Source organism: Genypterus blacodes, unplaced genomic scaffold, assembly GCF_046128005.1.
Source record: "Genypterus blacodes isolate CSIRO-AG114 ecotype Tasmania unplaced genomic scaffold, CSIRO-AGI_Gbla_v1 ptg000120l_1, whole genome shotgun sequence".
Classification (NCBI taxonomy): Eukaryota; Metazoa; Chordata; class Actinopteri; order Ophidiiformes; family Ophidiidae; genus Genypterus; species Genypterus blacodes.
This window is the reverse complement of record NW_027466923.1, coordinates 67,486-83,400: the sequence shown is the minus strand read 5'-3', so window position 1 is coordinate 83,400 and position 15,915 is coordinate 67,486. Positions and strand designations below refer to the sequence as shown.

The following is a 15,915-nucleotide window of genomic DNA, read 5'->3' as shown; positions in this document are numbered from 1 at the left end:
ACACAAGATACTGATTGAGGTCCAAATTAGGTGGACAGATGCATGAATTCCACAGTTTGCTGGTGTGTATGGCTATCACGTGTCCCCTGTCCCTTTCCATGTCTGTCCCACTGCATGTTGACACTAGGTGTGACATAGTTTGAAGTAGAAACTGCACCCACAGATCTGCAGATGTACGCTCCGATGTTTCAGGCTGCTGATTGAAGTCAAATGCAATCGGGAACATAAAGCCCTCATAAAAGCGTTTTATCCTTAATGTGCTTTAACTGCAGCAGCATCAGTGTCTTGTTTGTGTTGCGTATAAGAGCGCTTTAATAGACCGAGAGGAGGCGGAGCGATATCCCTTTGCGCCGCTCTCTCGTCGTTCATCTTCTCCTCTTAAATGCTAACATGCAAAGTTAACAGTGCTTTGAAGTGAAATCTCCAGCTGCTCCTGTGCCACCAGTGAGCCTGCAGTGAACGCTCGCTGAGGAATCACCAAAGCAACGGGTAATCTGCATCACTCCTCCCTTCCCGGTGGTACTTACAGCATTACAAGACACCGGGGCACTTATCATCCCTGTCCACCTCCAACACCCTCGGCCATCTTGGTTTATTTTTACATTTACAGCATTCCTGGCCATAAACACAACAGTAACACATCCGCGGTTGAAATACGGCCCTATGAGTTTAACCTACAGTGAGGTTGTATTTTACAGCTCCTGTCCCTTTTATTGGACATCATCTTTCAGGCTGGAGCTCGGCCAACACGGCTTTCAGATAAACTGACCTGAGCAGCACTTAATAGACCTAATTTATATGATCTGGCATTGCGCTGCGCCGGTGTCCAGATCACTTTCTCCCTTTGGGTCAGTCTTTGTTTGTTGAGTTTACCTCCCGAGGCCTTTGCCTGCGTGGGTGGCAGGGCTGCTGTCTGCCCTCATATCACCAGCGAGAGGCTTAAACTGCCACATCAATACAGACATTAGAATGAAAGAAGGATTAGTGCAGGCTAGACTGGTCTCTCAATGGACGGCGCGCAGAAAAGCCCTTGCAGCTACGGAGGAATTAAATCTAAAGTCGATGGAATCACTACCACTTGCTCCGGCGTGAGTGTGTGGGGCTACTTTCAGTCTCAAAGTCAGCGAAGGCGAGTACTCACAGTCTGATTGCATTAGACACAGACAATCAAACCGTCATTGTAAGTGAGATATTAATTTGTACTTGTTTGGCATAAATCTGCTCACTTGATAGCTCGGATTTTTGATTGACTTCCCCCTTTAAAAATCTCCCAAATTGTGTTTTCATATAATAATTCAGAATTGATTATATGCCAGCCGCCGCGGTCTAAAAGCCCAGATGGAAACACGCCAACAAAAGAGTAGCATATGCTTGACTAACTGAACAGCATCGTCTGCATACTGTGGGATAACGGGGGGGGGATTGCCTTCTCCCTCTGCCACGTGCCTCATAGTAACAAACATCACACCCCCCCTCGCCCCCCTCGGCTCTGCAGCTTCAATCAATTTCCCTTGATGTGAAGAGGCAACGGCGAGAAAGAAAAGGAGAAGGCCGATTCTCCACGGCGCCTCAAAAGTAGGGCAAGTACAGTCGCTGCAAGGGACTGGGGAGGGGGATGGGGACGTTAGACAAATGAGCCCCTCTGATTGGTTGCTTAAGAGGCGACATCATATTGGATAGCCCTGAACCCCCTGTGGGAGATGGAACAACATCTCAAAGAGTCAGATGTATTGATAAGAATCTGACACCATCAATGGAAACAACCAAACATCTGATATCCCACACAAAAATGATTCCACATCCCAGTGGAGTTTGTGCGAACCTCACTTCAAAGCCCTCAGAGTGTGTAATGTGTTTCCTACTGTGCTTTAATGCCTCTGGAAGATAAGAGAGAGGAAAAAGACCAAACCCTGCAAAATGCAAAAAAGGGAATAGGGAATCTGACTTTTATGGCTTCTCCGTTTGTCATTGACTGCCACTGGAATGTTGATATACCTTTGGAAAGTAAAGGAAAGGTTAATGCATCCAACTCACCTGATGCACAGTCCTCCTCGTCTGCCCCGTTCTCACAATCCTTCTCTCCGTCGCATCTCCACGACAGCGACACACACTTGTTGGTGGAGCCCCCGCAGTCAAATTTCTCCGGGGGGCACGTCTGTTTGCCTGTGGGCAGAGATGAGAGATGTGGAGATTAGCACAGTGTTTTTTACGGCCCCATAAAGCCAGTAACAATGACAACCACAAGCCACTGCTGCACTCCATCTCCATCACACCCACGATACAGTTAAATCCGATCGAGAGGAGACACAGAAACAACATGAAATACAGTGAACGCACCGTTGGCTGTAAAGCAAAATAACAACCCCCCTCTGCCTTCCTCTCATGCCAATCTGCTCTAGTTGGCACAGGGGGGGGTTTGATCCAGATTACAGTAGGAACCAATGCTGTTGTTAATTATACATCTTTGCTTATAGTGCAGTATAGGTTTAAACCAGCCAGAATGCAATGAAATCATCCAGTCATCCTATAAAATCAATACGTTATTTGAGATGTCTTTAGCTGCAAATGAAACATAACTTTTATCCCCCAGGGTCTTGGTCGGTGTTCGCGAACGTCAATTCAGCGGAGCAGCATTGTTACGCCTGGTGAGTAACGGCATGAGAAAGGCTCATTTGTAGCGTGATGAGAGAACAAGTTCCATGATGAATATGATTTATGAGGTCATAACAGAATGTCTGATGCTGTCACTCCTGATTATGGGTGTGAGTTGTATTATGGGTAATGGCAAGATGGGAAGAAACGGTAGTGAGATGTAAATATGGAAATGTATTCATGACAAATTGCACACGAGGCGAACACCGGATTCCTTTTAATGCAGTGCAAGTCACTTAACTGCATATTTTAATAATTAAATTAGTGATATCATTTATGACAACTACACACACACACACACACACACACATTACACATACATTTTCTACTGTCGCATAGTAAAGAGGCTTTTTCTTTCAATCAGACAGAAGCGTATACTATGCATTAATTACTCTACTTTACTATTTAATCACCGTCACATTTTATGACCTGTGAGTTGGAATGGTAAGAAAATATTCTTTTTTAATTACATTTGAATCAGAAGGACATAAATGTGGGTCGACTCAGACCAGACAATGTGCGAGTCCATGTGCTTCTTCATTGTTTCATATTGTGACTCCAACATGTGCCACATACCAGCAAACTGGGTCACAAATACCTGATAGTATAAATAAAAGCACTAAGCAGGTAAAAGATTCCATTTGGAACTCAAATAGAACCAATAATAAGTAATACACAACTCCAAAAGATTGTTAACTACCTAAGATGTAACCACACACAGACAACCAACAGCTATCTGCTTCAAAGGAATTCATTAATCCTGCAAAATAAATCCTGCATGTAGGGTTTCTTCCTCCATTTCTGCGTGTGTGTGTGTCTGCAGTTCGGAGGGTGACAGAGGAGAAGAGAGGGGAGAAATGTGTCTGGGGGGCTTCTAGTGCCTGCAGAGGTAGAACAGGGAGAATAGCTGATGCAGCCAGACCGTGACCCTGCAAAAACGCTGGCCACAGCAGAGCACAGGGGCCGATTCTGAAGCTCAGGAAACATGCATGATTCTGACGCGCTGACGAAAGGTTATTGTGAAAAATATATGAATTATACTTCTAAATGCATGTAGAAGAGACTGAAATCACAGAACAGAAGGTCATGTATGTAATTGTGGCGCTGCTTGACATTCTTGGCTATTTATTCAACCAAGTGTGTCACATAATGTCCTGCGTTTCTACCTTGGTGACCTCTTCCACCCTGCCGGATCTGCCAAGGCTTCAATTTCTCTAATGGATAACCACGGAAATAAGTAGGAAGGAATAAATCAACAGGTCTATATGTGCAGTGTGCAGCGGAGAGAAAGAAAGAAAGAACGAAAGTAAGAAAGAAAGAATATACAGCTTAAGAGAGAAGAAAAGAAACATTGAACAAAATAAACAAGATGTGATGATGAGGTGATATTTATGCCTGTGCCTATTATTACCATGGCAACAAAGTTGGAAGGTAACTTGGAAGTTAGCTGCAATGTTACAAGATGACACATCGCATCCAGTAGTGGCAGTCAGGGCCACTGCGCAAAATTACTTTCCTCTCAACTTAACTTCACTTAATGAAGATAAATGAAGAAAAAGAAGGAGTAATGATGATGAAGACTGAAACTAAGTCATGTTTCCAAAGCAATAGTCTAAGGTGTAATCCAAACAGACAGATTAAAGGTCCACAAAGAAGAGAGAATGGAAACAAGGAGGAGAAAGGGCAATCCATGATGAGGGAGTCATGTCACGAGTGAGACGTCTACATGAGGAAGAGGAAGAGGATGAGCCGCGGCGCTGCATGGCCTTTCATTTGCTTATCCTTAAGCAAAATCAAAGTCGTCCATACCAAGTGGAAAAAGATGGAGAGGCAGGCAGAGTGTGGACTCGAGCAGAATCTGAATCCAGCATGTGAGGAGAGAGAGAGATGGGGAGAGGGGGAGAGGGGGAGAGAGGGAGAGAGAGAGACAAAGGGAGAGAGAGAGAGAGGGGGAGAGAGAGGGGGAGAGAGAGTGAAAGCTGCCCTCTGCTGTTAATTGATGACTCTTTAATAAAGCCTTTGCTCGCTCCCTCCCAACTGTCAACAGGGAAACCAAACTCGACGGCGAAACAACGCCACCTCATGACAGTTATCGATTAGTTCAACCTCAGATTGGATGAAGACACAGGCAGCGGTAATGGCTCGTGTTTGAGATGGAGGAAACGTAATAAAAGCCAATTACTCACACGCAAAGGGACTGCCTGGCTGTTGTTTACTAACAGAGTGAAAAATGAGAATTCATCTCGGCGGTGGCATTCTGGCAGGAGATCTGTTTTGGAATTCATCACCTATTACCTGAGGCTGTGTTCAGCCCGACATGGGAATGCTCTAATAGCTCGGCTTTTTATTTCATTATCACGATTGTCGTACTATCACACCCTTTAACACTAAACTCTGTTAGAATTGGCTCAGTCTGTTCGCTGTCAATAGGAATGTAGTATTTTATGTTCTTGCTGTGAAATGCTACAGCCGATCAATATTAGAATTTCATTGTTAAATAGTGAGTTACCATAAATATGTGTTATCTCATTCATCAATAGATACAAATTCAATACAAAATCTATGTATAGAAACGTTAGAAATGTCCTTGAGACACATGAACACACACTGACGTCAACTAACACACCGAACATCTCTGAAGGTCGAACACAAGCTTCCTCCACCCAGCAGCAAGCAGACAACCACCATTTCTTTCTACACGGCAAAATATAAACTACAAGTGAGTCACTTTCAAAGTAGGAATCTCTTTGTCATCATTAGGTGATGAAGGACTGGAACATGTGGAAGCTTCATGGAACCTGAACCGGGAATTCGAACAAGAAACTCCAGCATTAGGAATCACCAAAGTACCTCCTAGATTAGTACCAGGCGTTGTGTCTAATGGTGATGTGATAGTTTATGTTGGAACTATAAAGTGAGCAGTTAAGAGCCAAGCAGTGAAAAACTCCAAACACCACCTGTCACCGGTGTTGTTGCCAAAATTAGGAAATATCTGAATCATTATGGTCTTTCTGTCACATTTAAATTAAGTTCTTGTTTTATAAGTAAATTATGAATACATCTAAACCAATACACTGTGTGTTTGAGCTGTTGTTGTCTACTGTTACACACCATTCAAGAAAACACAAAGACACAATGAGCAGCAGTCCAAGGACACACTTTGCGTCACATCCAGAATACGCAACTCTTTGTATACCTCTGTGTGCTGCCTGTGCCAGTGGACACGCATACATAATGGTATGCTGCCGACTGCGTAGGCGACACCCAAGCCTCGGAGACGAAATGGCACAAAATGCTCTAATAATATGAACCGTGGGCAGATTTACTGCCTCATTAAGAGGGTTAGCAAGGCTCTGTCCTCTCTGAATTATAGAAGAGGTACAGGAGGGAACACATGCTCCTTACAAGATGAGAGATTGTTATTATCAGCAAAGTGCATTGGCTCATAATAACCATGTGCTGTACCTCAGACTCCTCACTGTTCTATGATGAAAGCATCAGCCGTGTTAGCAACCACAGCCAGCAACAACTTTCCTTTCCAAACAAACCGTACATGTAAACACACTTTGACCGACAGGTATGGTTACAAATGTCCAATTTCTTAACACCGATACACTTGATTGGACTAAAGATGTGCAAGAAGAAGAATGAAAACAGGAATCGTGTGACGTGGTGACAAGGTTAAGCATAAACATCAATTCCAATGTGTGTGTGCATTGAATCTCATTAGCCGTGTTGGCCTACATAGAGCCTGTAGTATATTTACCTTCAATCCACCTTATAGCACCTTAGCAAACATGTCTGTGCTTTACATAAAGACTAGCAAACATCTTCCATATCAAATGTAATATGCCTGCATTAGTCAATCCCCCCTTGAAAACCCTCAACAGGCAGTAATGCTCAGTATCCCCACAAGGTTCAATAAAAGCCTCTTCAGACAAATATCAATGATAGAAACACATACGGCTCAGAGGGCAGAATAGAAAGCAGAGTGCAGTGGTTTATAAAACAGTTCCATTAGTTGGAATAGTCCACATTTTCTACCAATTCCCTGTGTGTCAGGGTTATATTATGGTAGTGTAAATGATTCCTGAGGCAACGCCGTGGAGTTCCCTACCTGTCAAATCCAAGAAAATCGTTTTAAAAAAGCACAAACTGGCACACGGAGCAAATTGAGCTCAGCACATGTGCGAGGATCAAGCAAGTGGCCAACGTTCTCTCCTATCTCTCCTTAAATGTGAGAAAGCGAGCGTAAACACATCTCTGCTCGACTGGAGCGTCTGCACAGCTGGCAGCGGTGGCCCACTTCGTTCTTGATCACTCATTAATCTAATACAAAAACAATGAGCTCTGGCACTTACACGTGGCTCTCCAAAGAGGCATGCATTTTTCAGGGCTTGTGAGTAACTCACTTAGTGTGGCCTGAGTGTGAATTCTTAATAAGCCAGCATGACGCTACTCCAGCATGTAATTGGGATCCACTCACTGAGTCCAAAACGCTGAGCAGGGTTGGATGTGTGTGTATGTGAGCAGGCGTCTGAGCATGGGACATCTGGAATGTGTCACACTCGGCATCGTAGAGTCTGACAAAGTTTTAAAACTTAACACAAAACATTTTACTACACCAAGCCTGGGCTAAGCATATAACATGACTCAGACTTCTTATTTTCTGTGTGTTTAAATCATTAGCCATGGTTCAGACTTTCCAAATGTATCTAATATATATGTTCAAATTAATATTTTAAATGATCATAAAGCATATATTCAAATATATGATTTAAATATTCTCTTTATCACTTTATATATATCATATATATACCATGGCTCATGATTAAAACAATGATTTAAATGCATGTTTATCATTTTCTTCGGATTAGTATTTTTCTTCTATATGATGCGAGAGAGCGAGAGAGAGCAGAGAGAGCGAGAGAGAGAGAGAGAGAGCAAAGAGAGCGAGAGAGAGAGAGCTAGAGAGAGATCAGAGTTAGATGAGAGCAAATTGAGAGTAAAGCCTCCCACATGGCTTTACACTAACTGGAGCATGATGCATTAAGGTACACGCTGTGCTGTGTGTAATTAGTGTGTGTAGTACAGGATCCTCAGAGCCACTGCAGTCACAGGTCTCTGGCCTCGCAATAATGGAAACCTTCATATCTCTGCAGAAATCCATCAAATTACTGATTGGATTCAGCACGCATGAAATTCTGCCCTGCACTGTTGTCACGACCGCAGAACTTCACTTTAACTTCAGTTTAATTGATTCCTGTGCAGCTTGATAGCTTTTGATTCCACAGTTTGATGTTGCAGGGGAACGAAGAGTTAAGAATCAAGTTGATGCTGGTGGCATCTGACTGACAGGCTGCACACACACGAGGCAGCTTCAGAGCAAGAGGGCAAAGATACAGAGACAACTTTCTAAATAGGATGGCTGGAGTCTCAAGAGGCTGGAACAAAGGGGTCGTTTACCAAAGAGATCCATTATCATGGTTTCAAGTGGGCTAACAGTTGTTATCATGCTGGATGCATATTAGCTCACACTGTGTCCATCAGTGTCATCCCTCCTTTCTTTGCAGAGGGAACTCGCTTTAACAAAGCAAACAGTAATGATGTTGCCTGGTTCTCATTAGCGAACTGTCTACCTGGGATACATCCTCACACACACACACTAACACACACACACACACATGCTGACACATTTTTCACACAGCAGAGGGGAAATCCATTCAGCCAGCGAGGATGGAAACTACAGCAACATTCCACAAGACAGAAAGTAAAGAGGACCCCAGCAGCATCGTAGCTGTCGGCATTCTGCAGAATTGACTTTACAACACTATGTGGATACATGACAGATTTCCATATTAATTACTTTCTTCTGTGCCAAGATTTCCATCTCTGTATTCCGTCGCCAAAAGATGAATCCTTCCTTCATTTATCTTTAATTGGATTTCCAATATGAACTTGTTATCCTCCAGAGGCTCCTTTATGTTCCTCTACTTTCTGAGGGATGACATTTGAAGCTAGCTCGACTGCTACATTATTCACTGAACCAGGAGACAAGTCTACAACCAATAAAACGAAACAAAACCAGATTGAACGTACTACCAAGGGCCTTTTCTTCATTTTAAACTTTACTCAATAGATTCAACTACCTCCTGTAATAAAGTAAAGTACTCATCTAAAGACTAGGAGAGCAGTAATATCCGTTTGTACTACAATCAATTAGACTCTTTCTTGGATGAACACCATATTAAACAAATAACGTCGGGCAAAGCATTTCATACTTTCCCTGTATTTTCCTTTTACTCAATCTAATATCTGGAGCAACCACGGGAGGTGCAGGAATTAGCATTTTAAAAGGAGAGAAAACAACATGAAACTGTCTGAAGCCTCCCACGCTCCAGTCCCTACTCGGTTGTGGAAACATCAACTTGCCAAGACCCCATCGGGTTGTGTGTGGGTGAGATAGCCTGGCACAAACTAAAAGTGAGCCAGACAGAGATCCTCAGCTCTCTAACAGCTTGGCAGGGAGGTAATCGAGACCCTTCTTGCATTGAATGTTGAAGTGCGTAGGCGAAACGGAATGCTGGGGTTGGAGGAGAAATGGATGAACTCTCGCTTGAGTGGAGCTAACAAGGGAAATTACAAACCTGAATCCAGGTTCTAGGGGAAGTCAAATTAAATCCTGTCTGCTACGACGGAAGAAAAGAGACATAACAGCACGTTCCTAAATGGCAAGGTAATTAGTCTGCCACAGCTTTTTAGTGCAAAGAAGGAGATCTGAAGCGATACATCCCAGAGAGATTCTCAGAGACTACAATGCCAAGATAAAAGCAAAACTGTACATTAAAAGAGGAGAGGATTCAGAGATAAGGAGGTGGCAGCAGACTTCAAATCCCCCAAACAGAAGAGAGAGAGGGAGAGAATTTGGTTTCATTGTATTTTATATCCCTGAATGTTGAGTGGCAGAATAAGAAAACACACACACTGCTTCTATACTGTGACTTCTGCATGGCTGATGACTGCAGGACAGCAGGTATAGAAAATGCAGAATGGAACAAACTCCTGACAGCCCATTAAGGAATATAGACATCAGGTCTGAGTGTTAACCATCCCTGCAGAACAGACACACACTCTCCTGGGCTGTCAGATTATCCTTAAATGTTGTCCCCCGAACCTTTTTTTCTCACTTTTAAGGATGTGAATAAGATTGTGGAGAAAGCTCTTGGGATACTGTGTGTGGATGGAAAGGGAAAGGGAGCCGCATAACATGGAAAGCTGCAGGCAATAGAGGAAAAGATTCTGAAAAGAGTGGAAATACATGAAGGCTGTGGAGTTCCTGGAGACACAGAGCAGTCGAGAGGTACTGTGTGTGTGTGTGTGTGTGTGTGTGTGTGTGTGTGTGTGTGTGTGTGTGTGGAGGGATGAGTTACTTAGTGTGCGTCTTCTTTCCCGGAGTATTGTCTATAATTTCTCGTCAGACACATAGGCGAGGATAACAAGTCGAGGGTTTGAGTGTTTCACTTACTGCAGGTCTCCTCTGCCTCGTCAGAGCCGTCGGGACATTCGGGTTCGCCGTCGCAGCGCCAACGCCCCGGTACGCACTGACCGTTCAGACAGGCAAACTCGGCGGGGGTGCACGTTTTCCTGGCTGCTCAGAGAGACCGGAGCAGTAAACAGAGAGTAAAGAGTGGTGAGTTAAAAAAGATACATTAACACAAGAGGGGGGAAAGCTTTTTGGCTTTCATCTCTGTGGTGAAATTGCACATTTAAATCACGTTTATTTGAATCGCAGCCATCATCCAACTCATCACAGGAGATCAGGCCGGTCGTATTGCACACTAACCCTCTCTGATGCCGTCTGCTGATATCACTCACTATTAATTATCTCCAAAAGTCCTTTTCTGGCTCTTTTAAATCGTGCTGCCTCACCTCCTCCATCTGCTTCTTTACAAAAACTCTCTCTCTCCCTCAGGTTTACCAATGCAGAGCAGTGAGGTGGAGCCTGAACACTGCATCCTCAGGGGGGTTAAACGTTTCCTTACACACTTTATTTACTACAGAAACTAACAAGACAGCAATGCAAAGGAAAGATAAACGTGTGTGTGTGTGTGTGTGTGTGAGAGAGAGAAATGTGCACAGACTTGAAAACACCATCAAAAACCTATTCCAGTTATGACAACATAACTTCTACAGCTTCCCAGAGGTTATCACAGGTCTTACCAAAGCTTACCAACCTGCTACGCTCAAAGAGGCACATTTACCCACACACACACACACACCCACACACACAAGCAAGCTGCGATATTGGCATGAGAGCCCAAAAACAGGCAGAGGCCACAGTCATTTCATTTCCTCAGTCTATTACTCTGAGCTGCAGCACGGTCCAGTACATCGTTGGATCTCGGTCTCATGCAGTTAAGCTCTCCCGTTTTTGGCCCCTCCCGACTCTGGAGCTGTGAACTGATAGATCCTCCTGTGTTCTGAACACACTTTCTCAAACTCTCTTTTATTCCATGGAAGAACAGGGGTGTCTTCACTTGAATAAGAATAAGAATAAGAATAAATTGACCCCATTACGCTGCACACGACAGCAAACATTCACTCTTCACTCCGACTTTCCATCTCCTCCCTCCCTTTGTTCCTTTAATCACACATCTCGCTCTCTCTCCCACTCCGCACTCGCATTTCCCTCAACCCTGGGCCTCTGACTGAGTTTGTCTTCGCCAGAAAATAAACACTTTGATTGTTATTCTTCTTCAATCACACAAAACGCGTGGGTTTTCCTGAGTGCGGCTTAAGTGCCACTTCTGTTCTAATTAGAGAAGTGCAAAGTTGCCCTTTGTTAAAGGTGAAGACGGATGATCATGGAGTTAACAAAGGTAGTGTCATCATTTTAACCAAACCCTCCCCTCTGGTGTGTACAATCAGAAGTGATGTTGATTCTGTATTACAAACATGTGCACGTGTTTCAAAATCACTTTATCACTCCTTTATTGTCAGCAGGTATAACACAACAAAACAGGCTTAGCACATTGGATTCATTAGAAACTCTCACCTATACAACCTAAGATAAAGCACATTAAGTTCCTTCCTGTGGCCTCAAGTCTCTTTTTTTACCTTTCCAAACAAATCTGTTATTCCTTTCCATCTGAATCATCATTAGCTTGCTCATACTGCATTCATCAGTCAGTGTCCCAATGTTTGACTCCCACATTCTAACTGGCCAAAAGCCTGTGAATCCTATGGCCACGCCCACTGCCAGTGTGGCCAACGGCACACATAATATGTATTCAGGCGGCTCCAGACTTTAAGAAATCACCTTGTACGACTCAATTCCCTGATTCCTTCATTTGGGCATGTAATCGGCCGTCGGTCTCTTTGTCAAAGTGCAGATAAAGGAAGAGACGACCCGGATGAAACTGAGCCCGACTGAGAATTGGTGGCTGACTGACATATAAAGGTTAAGTCTAGGTTTATCCGCTCTGTGGCCTCTGCAGATCAGATGTACCAAGTTAGGCCGCTCTTCTCTTCACGCTTTAGCCTCTTTGCCGACGGAAACCGAGCTCGCTATTCATTTCAGCGTGGGTCTACAGGGGCCACGGTTCACTTGGCAATAATTACCCAAGCCGGCTCAAGCCATCTGCTTGGAATGACTTTCCTTTTTAATTAGGGGAGGTTTTAAAATGGTAAGCTCACGGGGAGGTGGGGAGGGGGGGGCTGAGGGGAAAAGTGACGGGAGGATGAGAAGACAGTAAGCCCTTTAGTCAGAAAGTAGAAGTGAGTAATAGCAGCAGAGATGGATAGTGACATACGCAGTTATAATGCTTTATGGAATCTTAATGGAAAGTGTGTCAAAGGCAAGTAATGGTACAGTAGATGGCAGAGGTTGTTCATCATGTTCTGCTTACTGTATATATGCTAATACACACACACACACACACACGTCATTAATTTGACTAAGTTACAGAGACAGAGAGTTCCTCACCTACAAAACAGAAGAGAGGGAATTGAGGTTAGTGTGTTTCACCTATTGTGAGCGGTACAAATGGGATGTGACACAGACTAAATGAAGGCCGCACTAGGAAGTTCACTCAGCCATGTTATGGCTCCTGGAGGAGGTACAGTGTAAAGGAGTCCCAACGCTCTGACAAACCCCACAGGGACTCTTCTCCTCTTCCCTCCTGAGGATGAAGCTGACAGCCCTTTTCGTGAATTTACTCCCTCTCATCTTTCTTTTCTCTCTCATCTTTCATATCAATGTGTAGAGCAGACTGATGTATTGATTTGCTGTTACTTCAAGTTAAGATTGAGCTTTTAATAAAAAACTTACACCCAGTAAGACGATTACACACGGGGAGTAAAGAGGACTTGTAACTCTGAGTGACAGGTTCCTCTGCACCAAGCTCCATGGCACAGCTAAGACCCTGTTGGTTCAATCCCTGGTAGTTTAGGGGGTCTCTGTTCTCTCCACTTAGTCACCTGGGTGGATGGGGAGAGGATCTAGAAGGTAAAGCCCACCTATGTCCCATTAGGCTCTCCTGTAATGCTCTTGTAGCTGGAAGAGGCGGGCATTTAAAAACACTTTAAAGTTCAGTTTCCACTCTAAAAATCCTCTACATTTTTAATGCATAAGGTTGAAACCTGAGTCCACCCATTCTTTCATGATCTCCAAGCACAAAGGAAGAGAGAGCCTTCAATCATTGAAATTGATATTCAGGCACACAGACATACACACACACCCACACACACACTTGAGGAAACTTTCTTTGCCTGGAGGGCTATTTATGACAGCTCTTTCCATTTAGAGGCCATGCAAAGCTTAATAGGTAATGCAGTGATAAGCAGATTCTCCTGAGTCCCTGAAGACAAATGGCCTCATTAAGCTCAGAGTGGAGCGTGTGAATGTTGTCGAAGCAGGAAGCAAAATGCGTCGTGTCGGCGGCCAAACCAGCATGCAAATGACTAAACCTTCCAAATATTTATGGGATATTGTGACCAAATGCTAAATTCAGCAAGATTTTGAGGGTAAGTTATTCATGAAATAGGTTTTGCAGGTTATTATGGAACTTAGTTGGGATATTTTGAGGTTAGAGATCTTCCCTCTTTGTAAGTCACTGGAGGAGATTGCAACATAGCGCTGGTTCGTAAAGCTTCCCTCACGTTAATCAGCACACCATGCCCCGTTACTGAGCCGTCGCCGTGAGGGCTGAACCATGGAAAAGCCACAGAGAATCAGTGTGTTAATGAGCTCGCCGCATATGGTTAGATCCATACTTTATACAGTACCGTCTGGTGTAGGAGCCAAAAGGAAACATCAAATTAGCAAAGGAATGTAAAGTCTCAGCTTTAATAGACGTCTGTGTGTGTGTGTGTGTGCGTGTTACACAAATGAGGACTTCCTGTAGTAATGCTAAAGAAAATGCCCTTTGTTTTATGTCCCATCCAAACACCAGAGAGCCACAGGGGGCTGGAGTGTAACTGAGCAGGAGTTGATGGACTATCGATCAACAACTCACAGATCTCTCACCACAGACACGCACGCCAAATGAGACGTAAGTAATACTCTCCCTCTCTCTCCCCCTCTCTCTCTCTCGCTCTCCAAGTATTGCCAAGATTTCCCAGTGGATGTGCATTAATTTCAGATATATTGAACAACTGATCAAAATAGCAAAGACCAGCCCAGACCCCATTCCAGGCTTCATTTGACAGGCTGAGAGTTTGAGCCTGTTACTATGCAACGGCCCCTCCCATTCATTAGGGGAGTAACAATTAATTCAGTCTTTATATCACATTTTATATACAATATATTCCACTAAAATATAAATATATAATCCCTTTGAAACACCGTCTTGGATCATCATTGAACCACACGTCATTATACTTTGGAGCATACACTATAATCAATAATTAATATTCATACTAGGGTATAAATAAAACATTGACTCATCCTTTACTGTGAGATCTATGGTTAAAGAAGCTACTTGTGCTGTTCACTGCACGGCTCTTCTTCTGACCTTGTGCTGTGATCAAAGACACAGATCTCTGCTAATTATAGCTCTCTGTCTTACAAAAAGGCACATTTCCTCTCTTCTCTCCCCCTGCTGGGTCACGCTGACAGCAGCACCTCCTGACTGAGGAAGAGCCTCCACAGTCTCCCAGAGCGGAGCCCCCACAGTTCCCCCAAGGCAATCTGACTGATTTATGCTGAAGAAGGTTTAGAGATTTGCCTTGAAGCCTGGAGCGTAACAGAATAATCTCAGACAGCGGTACAGGTGGCTGTGCCGGGGTGAGTCTGAGTGGGAAGAGAAACACGCCGTCACATCGACATTTAGGACAGGTCTCCATTTGTCCAGCTGTTTTCATGCTTTTATGCTAATTTCTTATGCTACGCTAAAGTGACAGCTGCCTTCTTTTTGCTTATATTGAGCACGCACGCACACACACGCGCGCACACACACACACACACACACACACACACACACACACACACACACACACACACACACACACACACACACACACACACACACACACACACACACACACACACACACACACACACACACACACACACACACACACACACACACACACACACACACACACACACACAGCAGTGAAATGGCATATCTGAGAGAGAACCAGGGCAGTTCCAGTTAGGAGGCCTGGAACGTGGAAAAGAGAGAAAATTGACCCAAAATGTCTATTATTAAAATATGATAAAAAATAGTTTGGTGATATTTTTGGACTGACAGGTGCCGACAGGGAGGCTCAGCAGAACTGCATGGGTCCTTCAACTGCTGCTTCTTATGAGCACCGCAGCACAGAAGCAGAGACTTGGAGAGAGACACACACACGGCATTGTGAACCCAAACACCTGCACTTTGAGGAAACATACACACAACAAGGACAAGGAGATTGAATGAAGTCACAGCTCCTCACTGCTCAACAACATGTGAAGCGGCGAGGACACAGCGGATACTCGGACAACATAAAAGCAATTTACTGATGGGGAGACAGTGAAGGAGAACATGTTGAGATGAACTGATGGGAAACATGAAGCAGAACCCCTCTGTCAGCTCCAGCAGCTTGTAGAGGATGTGGAAGTATTATCTTAGGATGTGCACACACAGCTAGAGGCTGCCAGTAAGAGTCCACAAGGGTCAGCAGAGGAGGAATCAACCGAGAGAAAAATAAGAATATTACTTGATGTGTGTAGGTGTGTGTGTTTAATGTGTTGTGGAGTTTATTGTTTGTTTGTGC

At 44.0% G+C, this 15,915-nt stretch overlaps 1 protein-coding gene across 1 annotated transcript in view; it reads right to left on the bottom strand.

The window, feature by feature from the left end:
- Nucleotides 1–15,915, bottom strand: part of LOC143010194 (low-density lipoprotein receptor-related protein 8-like) — a 54,673-nt gene that overhangs the window by 23,074 nt on the left and 15,684 nt on the right. Inside the window, exons 3-4 of the mRNA XM_076162406.1 lie at nt 10,178–10,300; nt 2,035–2,163 (exon numbers count right to left, since the gene is read on the bottom strand). Of these exons, the coding sequence (XP_076018521.1) occupies nt 2,035–2,163; nt 10,178–10,300 (252 nt within the window). The remainder of the gene's footprint in view (nt 1–2,034; nt 2,164–10,177; nt 10,301–15,915) is intronic.